A 15,383-nucleotide genomic window follows, 5' to 3' on the forward strand; every position below is an offset into this window, starting at 1 on the left:
TAACAAACCACCTTGTATAGGGGTCATGGGAGACTGTGATCAGCCAGCACAGAAATGACACAGAACAGCAGAGAGATTGCCTACCAGAGCACACCAGAACAAAAAACCCATTTGATAATCTATACCAACAGTACAGTGAGGAATGCTCTTTCTAAGGTTTTTCAGGAGACTTGGGTGCTACACTCAATACCTTTGAGAATGGGCTTTGTATTCCTCGTGGGGACACAAATCTGTTTGCTGTTTGTTACCTTGCTCTTGAAGGAGAGGCTGGAGAGCCACCTCAGAGGCAGGCTGGCAGCACTCATCAAAAATGTAGTGATGAGTGCCTGAAAATTAGAGTAAGTTTAGACCAGAACTGATTCCCCCATTTATTTGGGTAAATGAGCAGGGAAGTCTGGTACTGCAAAACAGTGTCAGGAGATCCATGGAAGTGTCCCAGTCTGCTTCTTTTTGTGGGCTCAAAAGAATAAGCACCTAAAGTGTAACTTGTGTAGTTGCAGAGTGCACAGTGAAGTCTCTAGGGCACAAGATTTACTTGGGAGAGTTGATACATGGGATTTGAAGAATTCACAAATCAACATTGACATTGGAGATACAATGCAAATTCCAGTCTGCCTGGCAAACTCAGCAGCACTGTCCCAGCCTGAAAAAGCTGCCTTAATCTCTATCCCTGTTCCTCAAGAGGAGCTGCTGGCTTTGTGAGACCAAAACCTCCTCTGCCTGAAACTGCTCTTGCTGAAGGGATTTGGGGAGCTTGTGATCCCCTACAGACCAAAGACTATTGAAATCACCCTTCAGGGGAGATTAAAAGACACCAGGAAAAGAATCCTCCTTTCCTTGCCAAAAACGCTAGCACCTGTCAGGCTTGTGGCTGCTGCCCCTCCTCTGAGAGAGGCCTCAGCAGGAGGCTGGCAGAGGGCCAGAGGATGGGCCTACATTAATGGAAACGAAAACCCACTCACTTTGTAGATGGCACAATGGAGGCTCTGGGCAGGATTTTTTTTTTCCTTTTCATCTGTTTTCTTTATGCTTGACTAGAAGTGGATTTCATAAGGCAAAGGAAAAAGACTTTACTTTTTCCTTTGCCTGCCATCCAGGCATCACCTTCCTCCCAGTGAGTACACTGCTCTCTAAGCCTGTTTTCAGAGGGGATTGCAGGCCTGTATTCATGCACCTTTGATATATAATCTGCCCTGCCCCAGAGGAGCATTAGCAGCTTAAATGGTTTGCTGTAAGAAGGGGCTCAGCCAGGGAAGACACACTTTTACTGTACTATGACACACACCTGTGCAAAAGAAGCAGCCCTCAGGCAAGGTACACCTTTTCACTGAGTTTTGGCTTTGCAATTAGGGACTGGCAGATACTCAGGCCTAGAATCAGAGGAAGAGGATACTTACCCAAAGACACAGAGAGACATTTACCCTTAACGGCCTGGTGATTTGCTGAGTGGAGATGGGCAAAGATGAGCGTTTGGGAACACCTCCACACACAGCCCTCCCTCCCTGCTGCTGCCATTTAAATTTGTCTCCTGGATACAGTCTTGTCAAACAGAAAAGCCATTTCTGTTCCTCTTTGTAGGAGGAGGAAGAGCACAAGCAAGGCATATGGGGGAAATACGAAACTGTGAGTGAATTATGGATGGATTACATACTGTCCTTTGCCAATGTAACATTGCTTCCTTGCTCCAAACCAGCACAACATAGAAACAAGCAGTGAGATGCTGGCTGGTAATCCCTGTGGTTCCACAGCAGTGTGGTACAGATTTTTGTAGCAGTTTGTATTTTATGACTGGATTTTCAGCAGGCCATAGATAGCTACTTACATGATCACACTGCCTTGAGAGAACATGAGGAAGAGCTGGGAAAGACTGGGTTTTTAACCTTTGAGCCAAGAAGACTGCAGAGATTTTCCATTAGGTGTGCCTTCTTTTCTTATAGATGACTGCAGGCATTTAAAATCTGCAGAGCACAAAGGGCTAAAACATAGGATGGCATCTCAATTCAGTAATCCTTGAGGAAGCTCCACAGCTTCAGGCAGACAGTAAGGCACAGTGTTATGTTTTTGAAGTTAATCCATCAACAAAAAGATTAAAAACTTCCCCTCTCTCTCTCTTCCTGACAGTGTAAAATGTGGGTTATAATTACAAAGGAAATTCCACAGAAATCCAGAATGACTGAAAATCTAGAGCTGTATCATTTACATAAGTCTTACCTAGGGCTCGGTTGATGCCCTGATCCTTTGCAAGAGCCATAAGGAATCCATAGAAGGTCATTCTCTGCACACTACTCAGCATTTCCTTCACAAGAGCAGAAGGTGGGCAGCTAGGAAAAGACAGACAGAGATCATCTTGTCTTCTAAATTATATTCTTTTTTATTTCTAAGACCCAGCTGAAAATCAAGAAATGAACCCTTTTACTTGTTCTAACACCATCAGTTTAAAACAGCCGCCAGCTTGTTTATTGAGCACTGGATCTGCTCCCCATTTGCTAAGCAAGATCTTTGAGCTGGGGACATCCCTAGGAGCAGTTTTACCTGTCTTCATTCCAAGGACAGTGAGAAAAGCCTAGATTGACTCAGAGGCATGTTTATTCAGAAATCCTGTGGGAAATACTTTATTTCAGAAGTCAATAAACTTTCATAGAAGTGTTAAGTTTGGAAAAGACTAAGACCACTGAGTCCAGTGGTTAATGGAGCACCACTGTTCATCACTAAGCCATGTCCCTAACTGCCACATCTACACATTTTTGAACACTTTTAGTGATGTTGTTATCACACTATTATCAGTGGTAGTCATCCAAGGGGCAAGAAAACCTCTCCAATGATAGCCTAAATATATCAGAGAACACTATTTAGGTGAGGACTAAATTAGCATATCCCCTTCTACACTCACCTTAGTCCCTGGTCCTGAGTTCTAAGCAGTATCTTCATGGTGATTCTTGCTCTTGACCAATACTCCTTGAAGGATTTCATGCAAAGTCCAACTGCCTCATAAAGAGGAAGTGTTGAACAGTCAATCCTGTAGTGGCTCCCCTCATAGTGCTGTGCAAAGCCTGACCTACCAGATGGGCCCACAATACTCTTCCCATCTGAAGTTCTCAGGACATGCAGGGAATGTAGAGCTTTAGTTGTTTAAAAGAACAAACAACCCATCAACTCCATGCTTAGATAGCTATAGCGCTGGACAGCAGTTCAGCAGTAATTTTGTGAATCATAAATCTGGATTTGGAAACCTAAAGTAGAAATCAGGTGGAACTTGTTGTGAGTTATTGTCCTGAGTTATTTTGTGTTTCTAGACCATGACCTTCTAGGAAGGCATGTTCTCACTACCTGCAAGAAAATGTGATGAAAGTGTTTGTCAAAGCTATACAGTAAGGTCTGGTGTTGCTCCATCCTCTGCTGGACTAAAGCTAGTCTTGTGCCTGGGATCTGTACTGGAGACCAGCACCAACACAGGCTCAGGTACAGACTGACAGTGTGAACTCCCTAGGTACTGAGGCTTCATACTCCATCTACCCAATGTGTTCTTTCAGCTCCCAAGAACACAACTGCACTTGTTTATCCCCTCTATCCATCCATGATCATGATGGATCTCTCCTTGATGAAAGTGTCAATGCAGAAGTCAGATGGAGAGCAGAGACCCAAATCCATCTATTATTTCAAGTTCAAACCCCGTGTTTCTTTGGTCCATGAAATTGTTTCTCTCATTCGGTTAAAGCTGTTCAGCTATGATGTTTCCCTTTGTACTGCTTCAGGGACAGCCAGGTGGGAATATCACCTTGTTCAAAGTCTTCTCTTTCTTCACAGCTCCAACATTACAACGGGTCTCCAGAGACAGAGACTTCAAATTTGTATTTTAGACTCCATTCCTACCTGTATTTTGATCTGTCACACAAGGACTCCAGGCACTGGTAGAAGAGAGATGCCTCTACTCCTTCGAGTGGGTTGCAATCATTTGGGGGCTGGCGCTGCCGATGTTGCCCAGAGGATGATGTTGGTACAATCACAGTATTTGGATTCTTACCAGCCAGCAGGTCTTGATAAATGGCAGCCACACTTTCCAGGAACTCTAAAAGAACAGAAAGCAATTTAAAACTCAGGGCTGTAACCAGCAAAGCATCCTCCTGACCTACCAGACTGTGGCTTAAACTGTTGTTCTGTATTGTACATAGCACTAACTGCAAATAAGCACAACTCTACAGTATTCTGCATGTTCAGAACAGATATTATGCACACCCATACAGCCATTTCCACAGAAGTTGCTGTCTTTTTCTTATTAGGATGATTATGAGAAGTCACACACTGTGTTGAGAAGATTCATCTCAAGGGAACAACAGCTAGCTAGCACACTGATAAAACAGTGAAGCGTGAAAGCTAATGTCAAACACAAAACTATTTTGTGAAGTCTAAAATGTTTTCCTTCTGCACCTCTTGCCACTGATTAAGAACTCATCCAAGTTGGGAGCAAACTATATTGAACTGCAACAGAAGGAAAGGGAGTATGTTAGTTAGGGCTCCAAGCTGTATCCCAGCTTGCCTCCGTGCTGCTCCAAAGTAAATATAACACAGGATCTAGAAGAAGGGCCAGGGCAGGTCAGGGCTAGAGTTGGCAGAAAGCCTCTCCCCAGGCTCCTCATACTACCCACTGTTTACTGCAGGAGTCTAATTTTAAACAAGTTTGTTTATGGATGTGGTCAGCAGTTTACAAATCTAGATTCCATTTGGAGTGGTTTGCATGTGTGTGGGTTGGTGGGAGAGTGTATGACAGGATGTGTGTGTGCACTGTGCCTGAGTGAACAGGACAGGGATGGGATCTTTGAGTGTGTGTACACAAGAATGAGCTTGCCAGGACTCCAGTGGCATTTAAGTTCCGAGTGAATGGAAGTGCAATGCTGTGCATGAGTAGGGTGGAGAGGAAAGTCAGGATGTCAGCAGGCCCTGGGGCTGTGCTGATCTTCTGCAGCTCCATGGAAATATTTGTTATATCAGAGAAAACTTTCCAAACACATTTTCTGTTCCTGACTAAAGGCATTACAAGCCTGGTTCTGCCCAACTCAAAATCACCATTTTGAACTGTTTTTTTACAATGAGTTATCATGGATAAAGTTGTGTTATGCACAGTGGAGTTACAAAGGAAGTATACACAGAAAAGTACTGAGAAAAGGAGACTTTTGTATTAGGAATAGCAGAGGACTCCTAACTGCTAGAAAGATGAGAACTCACTGGTTGGATCAGATCAGAAGGCCACCCAAGTTTACTCTCTGACCACAGACTATGCTCACTACAGCTTCTAGCCAGTGTTTCTGAGTATCCAAACCTGGCTCGTTTCGCCTGATTGAGACCGACTGTGAGCTACATCCATCAGAGGGAGCCATTTCAGTGTGAGTGGACAGAAATCCATGAGCTTTATCTTAGAAAGTGCTGCGTGCCAGGAGATGAGGAAGTGGCATTCTAGCCAGTGCTTGGGAGCATATCTAATGCTTCCCTCTTTCTGTCCTGAATGAGATTCTCGTTCCTCAGTCACAATTTATGGGGCCGGGGCAACAGGACGATGTATTTTAAAGCAGTCTTCCCGTACAGGACAAACACCTGAATGCTCATCCAAGTTTCTCCACTTTGTCTCCTGAAGTTTAAAAATACCTGGGGATTTTACAGATGTATATATGTGTGGGTGAGCATGAGAAAATACACACACACAAACCAATATTATTTGATTTGTACTTTTCCTGCCAAGAATTTTAGAAGAATTCCACCTAGTTAAAACTCAGACTGAGGAAGTAGGATAGAATATAATAAATGACCAACAATATGAGGACTGTTCATATGGATTATCTGTTCCCTTTGCTTTCCAACTAGAGGGTCTCAAATCAAACAAAAGAGGTGGTTCTTCACAGGACAGGTGTCAAACCTGTGCAATTCTTCACCAAAAGGTGTGGAGGTTATAATTTTATGTGATTTCAAGGGGAGGCTGGAGAAGTTCTTGGGAGTGGAGTCCACTGAGGGTTCCTAAACCCACGGGAATTATACCCAGTTCAGAAACTCTTTGAAACCAGTTTATGGTTGAGCAAATATTAAGGGGAAGAATTATATAGATTTGTCCAGTTGCTTTTCCTTAAAAGGCACCAGCTGGTGGGCTTTTCCTATGCTGTTTCCACCAGGACTGAATAATTTCCATAAAGAAAGGGAGAAAATATTCCTAGTAAAAGCTAATTGTTAGCTGTTAACATAGTCTAGATAAAGCTGGAAATTTATGTCTCAAGGCCAAGATAAATAAATGCATCAGACATAGCAGTTGTGGGTATGTTGTTATTCACAACAATTTGGAATCTCCTCATTAAGTCTCCTAATCTCTTGACATCTGTGATGCTTTTCATCGGTAGAGTCCATTAGCTATATATTTTCTGTGAAAAAAAAATCCTTTCAAGTTTCAAAAAAGTGCAGAGATTGGGAAGCTGTAAAGTTGTAGTGCTACAAGCAGGAGAAGTCAACAGCTTCCTGGCATTTACCTGAGTAGTAGAACTGGATCTGGAAAGCAAAGAGGAAATCAGAAAAAGACATCAGGCAATCCATTGCATCATCCATCAGCACAATCCTGTAATAAGATGAGAGAAACAGTTTAGCATCTACAAAAAAAATGAAGTCTGTAACCAGGAACCCCGGACCTTGAGAAAGTGCCAAGGAACTATGTGCAACTGAGGATTGCTAGTGGCCCAGTATAAGAAGTTAGGAGACAGAAATGGGAACACCCATTGCTGCATGGATGTGGATGCCTCAATATCAAATGAAGGCAGCTTAAGAACCTGAAACGAGAAGATCCTGATTGTCAATCACACACTTCAGCTACAGTGTGAACAGAGCAGTGTAACATTCAAAGCCTGGTGGACATGATAGAACAAACACTGGTACAAAAAACTGCAAGGCTGGTTCACATGGTTATATAGAATTGTGGAATATCCTGAGTTGGAAGGGATCCACAAGGATCATCGAAGTCCACCTTCTACTACAGACAGGACAGTTACAAAAGTAGTAAACTGGTGCATGCAGAACAAGACTCATGCTATTCCTCTGTATATCAGAATTTATCAAACTGGGACGTTTTTCAGATTCATAAAGGCTACAACAGTTGCATTTCACCATCTATACTCAAACAAACTCTACTTGACTACAGAGGAAATAACATTGCACCAACAATCAGCTTCCTAACTGCACTCTGTGAACATCCTATCCTTCCTTCCTGATAAAAGAATCAGCCTCTTTTCATATTAGGTCTATTATTTGACTGTCAAGTCAAGTTTCAAGGCAAATGAAGACTTCTTGGGCCAGGGACAGTCTTTGTCCCTGCTGAGTCATAGGTGCATATAAGGAGCTACATGCATCCCTATTTTGAAGCATATTTCTTGAATATGGAAAATTCCAGCCACAGGCCCTAAAGATAAAATATGTGATAGCAAATCTTCCTATCAGGAAAAACACTGTGGATTTCAGGGCAAAAACAAAAACAATGCTCTGGTCACTGTCACCACTACCTAAGGATAAAAAGGTCAGTCTTTGAAGTGGAGAAAATCAAACTCATCTAATCAATGACAGCTTAGACTGTAAAACTGAAGAAGATACTCCACTTTGATGGGAAAAAGCCCAGAGTATTCAGGCAATGCTAAAGAAAGGCAATTGGTATTTCTTTCTAACTGCATGTAGGTCTCCTGAACCTGTACAGTCAGCATCTGGCCTACTGTGCCATATGATGATTGTCAGCTCATTACAGCCAAAGTATGGGCCATCCAGTAGGACCCTTTTGAACACAGGACCAGATGCAACCTGTGCACCAACTCCTGCAGCATCAATTGTCTAAACACATTGCTGGGGAAACATTGTTCTGTCTCATGTAAAAGACTCCAGGGAGCTGTGTGGGAGGCTGACCTAGAAGAACATAGGATCTTGCAAGACTTCTCTGCCACTCAGACCAGTTCTGTTCACTGTGGCAAAATCAAACATGTAGAGCAGCTTGAATTAATTATCTCAAAGAAGAAAGACTGGGGCTAAGAGGGTCCCCAGGAGAAAAGCCAGTATTTAAAACAAAACCCTTTGAAGATGTCAAAGTGCTTCTGATTTATTTATTACATTCCAGAAGCCTCCTATCCTCCTGTCTAAAAAAGCAGTAGCTTCAGTTCTTAATTCTCACTAATAAGCATGTTACTGAGATTGTCAGTGGCCACATCAAGGAAATGGCTTTGAAGCTGGCAGGCAGAGCATCTTCATCTCTCAGGCAATACTGCTCAGCCACTGGCATTTCCAACCACTATTTAAGCACTGGAAATGTGATTGGCCACATCACTGATGAGCTGCACTCCCTCCTTTGAAATGACAGTCTGTCTCCCAGATACCCTCAGAGCACAGAAGCTTTCTTCTCAAAGATGCAGGAGAACAACAGTGGAGAGTGGTTTTACATATTTGTTATGCAGAGAGACAAAATTACAACACCTTCATAACAAGAAACTCATTTCACTTGTTAAATCTGAAACTCTGGTCAATGGCAGTGCTCTGCAGCACCAAGTTCCAGTCTCTTACTTAGAGGAGAGCATGAGGAAGTATGCAGAAGTATAAGAATTTGCTGGACAATTTTTGCCTCTGAGGAAGCCTGTACAGCACATATGTGATGGAGGAGCATCTAAATAGAAGCAGGTGCAGTCTGGTGCTGGGTTACTGACTCTGCCTGGCCCAGGGGTTTGCACGCCGGAAATGTTGAGAAGTCTTTAAATCCAATACAATCATTTACGAGGAGATTGACTGCAGCTGGCAATTCCCTCACATAGCCAGCTGACTAAGCACTCAAGGAAGCTGAGAGAACATCATATGCAGCATATCTGCACTTCTTCCTTGAGATATCTGGCAAGGAGAAAAACCTAGCTATGGACTGTAACCTAGACAGCAGGACCAAAATTGAGCACGAAATCTGAAAGTCTGAACTTCAACTTAAAAGAATTCATCAGGTATCTCATATTCCAAGGGATTTTTTTTCCTTGTCCAAATTAGACTTTAAACCCTGAGGCCACAGATGTATTTAAAAAGTTAGTAGTTGGCAGTCAGTGAATAATGAAAATCAAGGAGGAACTTTGGAAAGGACTGAAGAAAAATGCCTACACTTGAGGCATTCTGGTAGAGGGTACAGTGGTCTTTCAGGGTACAAGTGGGTTTGGCTGGCAGGAAAGCCTTATTATTGTGCCAATGGCGAAACTTTATGGTCTCCTGCTTGTGGTTAAAATCTCAGAAATCCAGACTAGACAGGATGTTCCCAGGACAATCTCTAGATCAGGCAAATTGAAAGGACTTTTACCATTTTCTGCTACCATTAAAGGCTAACTAACACAATCTGTCTTGAAGCTTGGCTGGCTCAAATGAGTTTTCAGAGACTTGGTTTATTTACTGAGACATGGAAGCAAAAATAAGCAAAATATACAAAACAGTCTGCACTCTTAGGCAATCTTTTAACAACAGGGGTACTGAATTGCAAGCCCCAGTTCCATTAGTACTGATCAGTGCAACATGAGCTCACACACCAAATACAACAGCATAGGAGCTGTGACCTACTTGGCTGTCACTACTCAAATGTGGGCAGTGAGTTCCTTGTGTTTCTCTTACAATAGAAAAATCAGTGCTCAGGTACAAATCTTAAAATCATGGCATCAAACCAGAAAAATTCTGTCATTTTTTGTCCTGCAATTTCAAGATTCAGAAAGCCAAAAGATGTCTCTGAAGATCAAAGGCATCCCTGTAGACTAAAGTCTTTAATCTGCTAATGGCTATAAGTATTTGGGAAAAAAAAATCCAAGAAATCTCACAGACACAGATATCCTAGTAAATTTTTTGGGTATGACTTCTGCCTTTGTGTAGCACCAGGAACAGGAAAATAGAGCTCTCTGATGTCATGTGAATAAAACCTATACTGTTGTAGCCTCCGTTATTATGTTCTGACACATCCTGATCTTAGTCCTATTGTTTGTTATCAGAGCATAGCAACAGCTCCTGCATGAGTGGACTGCCCCGTGCTGAGATGCTCTCAGTCATGCAGCACTGAGCCTACAGCTATGACTGCCCTCTTCCCAGCAGCACCAATGCAGGTCCTGGCTGTATCACTCAATGTTGTGGCCATTGCCGCTGCTACTTTTATTCCTTTCCCAAGAAAATTAGCAACAAAACCGTTGGGGGCGTGCAGACTGAAGAACGAACAATGTCTCTAGGTTTGCATGTGACACTCATGTTTTGCAAAGACTAGGTCCATTGTTGCTGAAGGAAGTCTGCAGAGCTCACCCTTCTAACAGGCAGAGACCAAGGAGGACAAGGGGAAGTGTAGACCAGAAAAAGGACAAGAGAGTGAGCAACAGTTGTAAGCAAAGAGAAAAACGGTTTAGAAATATGACAAGTTCTATTTAAATTGTTCAAATAGATTAGCTTGTTACAGAGCTAGCAGTGTGTAAGTAAATCTCTAAGCCAGCCAAAAGTAGGAGTGAGGTCACCCCCACCTGAGCCTGGGTGCCCCTGACAGAGATCTTGTATCTCTCCAACACCTGCTGCCAAAGCCAGCTTGTCTGTCTCTATGACACATGCACAACAGTGCAGCAGGCCCCTGAATGGGGCCTCTAGTTTACAGCAGCCTCGTGGACTAAATTCCTTGACACAAACATCACAACATGTGTAGATATGCTGAAGTCTCCTTCATTGCATGCACCATCACAGATTCCTGCTCAGTTCAGCTGGAGCCCTATGAAATACACACCAGCACACAGGACTGGTGCTTGTATGCCTCCACGAAAGGAAGCAGCAGATACATCTCTGCTACAGGGCTAGCATTCTTTTTTAGTCTGGCATTGGGGAACAAGCAACTGAACAGATGTGTGTACTTATTACATTTTCAATATCAGATAGTTAATAATCAGCTGCCTGGGCTGGACTGGAATCAGCAGTCACAATCAGTAAAATAGTCCATATCACATTATCAATGCCCTGAGCCAACTATCTGCTTTTTGCCTTGTCTAGATTAAAATAAATTTTTAAACATATTAGCTGCCATGTTCTTACCAAACATACTTTAAAACACTGGCAATCCTTCAGAGGTTAGTGTGTTTAAATGTCATCAACTGTAGAAGCTGGGGCAAGGGGGAACACATTTTAGAATCGTAAACAATATTTGAAATAGAGTTGAAAAATCATGTCAGTTAAAAACATATTGGCTAACATTCTTTTATCTGCAACTCATCAGAACACAGAGCCAGCAGCAGCATTCTGCATTGATATTTCAGTCTTTGTATATCTGAAATATATACTCTTTCACATTGCTAGAGAAACACCCTGTTCTTAACCTCAAAAGATGGTGTCTCTTTTCCCCAAAACTTTAAAAGCTGAAGGTCTCTGTTCATACCTTTACCCAGAGGTCTAGTTCCTAAGTCCATGCATGGAGGACTAATCTTGCCTTTAAAAAGAGAACGAGGACCCACCTTGCTGCTTTCTGAGTGAGTTCCATTGGGAAGTCAGGGCAGAGCAACTGCAGCAGGCAGTGGTATTCCTGTGCTGTCAGCAAATCTGCAGGAAAAGAGAGGTGAGAATATTGTAATTCTTTTATAGGCTGTTCCCTCCCCTTGCTTCCTCTCTAGGAAAAAGCCTCATATTCCCTTTACTCCCAATGCAAGCAGTCTGAGTATTAAAGACAATATAACTTTCAGAGCTGGGCTCTTCAGATGGAGTTTCCAGCACTATCTGAAAGAGGCCTTATGAAGGGAAATCCTACTGAAACAGGCTCCTGCAGAGAAACTGGTAACAGGTAGTGATTCAGTGTGAAAAAGGGGTAACCAAAATAGGGCAGTTTCAAGTGAGAACACAGTTTGGTTTGACTTGAATATAACCATGTGGAAAACGGAATCATTTCAAAGTTGCTTAAATTTGCTGAAATTCACTGGCATGGTGACATTCCCCACAATACACTTGAAAATCATCCACAGAACATCTGGCAGCAGTAACAAAGGCAAACAAGGTTTTTGGGTTGTGTATGGAAGGCTACAGAGTATAAACCACAGACGTTATTACTTTGGCATTCAGCAAGGCAGCTGGATGGTCTCTTTTGGAATAATGTGTACAAATCTGGTCACTGTATTATAGGAAGCACAGAAAAAAGATCCAAAAAACACAAGAAAACCAATCAAATGATTCATGTTTTAGAGAGCAGTTTTGTGAAAGACTGGTCAAGAAGGAACTCTGTGGGTCAGCAGAAGGAGTCTAAAAGCGGTGACTCTTAGGGAAGCTTATAGGATCCCAAGGGAATGGAAACATCCTGATGTCAAAAAGCCCTACATGATTGTATGTTCACATTCCAAAAGGCTGTGGACTGGAGTTCAGAAGAAGACTAGCTGAACAGCAGCAATTTTGCAGTACTTCTATATACAGAAGAATGCAAAGTATGGAAGAAAGAGCCAGAGGTGGAAGTAAGAGCCAAGCAGTAGCCAGGGAGGAGATCTCAAGGGCACTGGCAGCAGGACTGAGGTATAGAGCATAAGTTATTTTGCCACAAACACGTTAGTCTTCATTAGGCTCTCATCCAAATAATTAACCTTGTTTCAGATGACAGCCACAACTTAGAATCACAGAATCATTAAGGTTCAACCATTAGCCAACACTGCCAAGTCCACCATTGAACCACATCCCCAAGCATCATAGCTACATTTTTTTGGAATGTTTCCAAGGATGGTGATTCCATCACTTCCCTGGGATGGGGGTTGGGGAGTGGGGGGTATTCCAATGCTTGACCACACTTTCAGTGAAGAAATTTTTCCTAATGCCCAATCTAAACTTTCCCTCATGCAACTGGAGGCCATCTTCTCTAACCTTGTTACTTGGGAGGAGAGACTGACCCCCATCTCTCTACAACCTCATTTCAGGTAGAGAGCAGTAAGGTTTCCCTGAGCCTCCTTTTCTCCAGGCTAAACAACCCCAGCTCCCTCAGCCATTTCTCCCAAGACTTGTGCTCCAGAACCTTCACCACCATCACTACCATTCTCTTGATGTGCTCCAGCACCTCAATGTCTTTCTTGCAGTGAGGGGCCCAAAACTGGAGGCAGGGTTCAAAGCATGGCCTCACCAGTGCTGAGTACAGGGAGACAATCACTGCCCTGGTCCTGCTGGCCACACTATTGCTGATACAGGCCAGGATGCCATTGGCCTTCTTGGCTACCTGGGCTGCCATTCAGAAAGACTTCAACAGGTTGAGGAGATGGGCAGAGAGGAACCAACTGAAATTTAACAAAGGTGAGTGTAGTGTCCTGCACCTGGGAAAGAACAACCCCATGTACCAGGACAGGCTGGGGGCTGACCTGCTGGAGAGCAACTCTGGTGGTCCTGATGGACAATAAGCTGTCCCTGAGCCAGCAGTGCTCTCGTGGCCAAGAAGGCCAATGGTGTCCTGGGGTGCATCAGGAAGAGAAGTGCCAGCAGGTTCAGGGAGGTGATCCTGCCCCTCTGCTCAGCCCTGGTGGGGCCACATCAGGAGCACTGTGTCCAGTTCTGGGATCCTCAGGACAAGAGAGACATGGAGATTCTGGAGCAGATCCAGTGGAGGGTTACAAAGGTTATTAAGGGTCTGGAGAATGTCTCTTACAACCACACACTGACTGACTTGGGCCTGTTCACCTTGAGAAGAGACAGCTGAGAGGGGACCTCATCAATGTCTATCAGTATCTGAAGGAAGGGTGCCAAGAGGATGGTGCCAAGCAATAGGACAAGAAGCAACAGGTGGAAACAGATGCACAGGAATTTCCACATGGATATGAGGAAGAACTTCTTTACTTTGAGAGTGACCATGGACTAAGTTGTCCAACAAGGTTGTGGAGTCTCTCACTGGAGATACTCAAGAACCATCTGGATGCAATCCTGTGTCACGTGCTCTAGGATGACCTTGCTTGAGCAGGAAGGTTGGACCAAATGACCCAGTGTTCAGTGACCCCTTCTGTGATTATCCACAGGCCCAGCACAGGAAGCAGGTTACATGAAAACAGAAAACATGGGCATATAAAAGTTCTTGTTGAAACAAACACTTTCTCATAAGTGAACAGGATAGTATGAACCTCTTGCTCTTCAAGGATTTCTAGATCTAGCTTTGAATAATGCTGGGCAATACATTTCTGATCTTTGCTAAAAAATCTAAATACTAGTCTGAATGAATTATACCAATTGGAAGCTTTATGCAATACTCAATTTCCATTTTTTATTTGCTTAAATTAAAATTCCTATTTATGCATCCTTACACCTCTTGCTTGTTATTATTTTTTCTTTCATTTGTCAACAGACCATTACAGTAACCCTTTCTTCTTACTGTATCTTATTCAATCTACTTAACAGATAACTACATCTATCTAAAGTTAAATCTGTTTACCTTACCCTCTACCTCTTTCCCTACTTAGCCTAGTTATATCTGTTCCTCTGCTTTGATCCCCTTTAGATTTTCACAGTGTGATGTCCAGCAGTATACAAAGCATCCTTCATGCATTGAGAACAGACAGGCTCTAGGAGGATAATCTGCCTGCTTTAATCAGCTAAGGCCCTTTTCATTAATGTTGGTTTTTAGTCTCCTCTTTTTTTTCTCCCTGAAGATGAAGGAGTTTGAGGTTGGTTTTTTTTTGAAGGATGAGGTTTCCAAAGAAAGTTGCTTTTTTTTTTTCCTCAGTCCCTGTCTGATTGATAGACATGAGCAGCTTGACAAGGTAACTGGGCCCTAAGAGAACATTAGTTTTGAAGCATAGAGATCTCTCACGGGGCAGAAATAACACAGTTCAAAAACTTATAATAATTTATGCTGTCTTTTTCTTCTCTGTCTTCTTACCAAATCACAGCATCATCCTTACTCCTCTACCATAAAACAACAAAACAATATAGAATAAAAGCAGAAGTCTTCTCAGAAAGAATTTGGGAAAGGGTGGCAGAGATCCTCTCCAAACCAGCACATTAGAGAATGAAGTTTGTTGTCAATAAAAGTGGAATTCATTACAGTTTCAATCTTTGGGCAAATGGTCCATTTAGACTGGAAACTGCCCATAAAGCTGAAGTGGTGCACAGAAGACCCTGCTTTACAGAAATCTTTTGTTTCTAATGCCTGGGGAAATGGCACCAAATTATTCACTGAAATACACAGGCAGACTTTTTTAGGATGTAACACAACTCAGCCTGTAGACACCCCAGGCGCCTGACCACACATCATATCAATTTTTCAGACTATAGTTGGGTACCTTTTCTACAGGAAGTGGGATCACCACAGACCTTAGGAGGTGTCTTCAGTTTGCTGTGATCACTGTTTTGCTATCCCCTACAGCAAGGTCAGTGAAGACCATGCAGAAAATTACATTTGCCCA

General features: G+C 42.9%; 1 protein-coding gene across 1 annotated transcript in view; it reads right to left on the reverse strand.

The window, feature by feature from the left end:
* The window catches only part of CSTPP1 (centriolar satellite-associated tubulin polyglutamylase complex regulator 1), a 78,649-nt gene that overhangs the window by 2,853 nt on the left and 60,413 nt on the right, over positions 1–15,383 (reverse strand). Inside the window, exons 4-7 of the mRNA XM_014881911.2 lie at positions 11,487–11,571; positions 6,504–6,589; positions 3,871–4,066; positions 2,212–2,321 (exon numbers count right to left, since the gene is read on the reverse strand). Of these exons, the coding sequence (XP_014737397.1) occupies positions 2,212–2,321; positions 3,871–4,066; positions 6,504–6,589; positions 11,487–11,571 (477 nt within the window). The remainder of the gene's footprint in view (positions 1–2,211; positions 2,322–3,870; positions 4,067–6,503; positions 6,590–11,486; positions 11,572–15,383) is intronic.

The sequence above is a fragment of the Sturnus vulgaris genome, chromosome 6, assembly GCF_052056855.1.
Source record: "Sturnus vulgaris isolate bStuVul1 chromosome 6, bStuVul1.hap1, whole genome shotgun sequence".
NCBI classification, from domain to species: Eukaryota; Metazoa; Chordata; class Aves; order Passeriformes; family Sturnidae; genus Sturnus; species Sturnus vulgaris.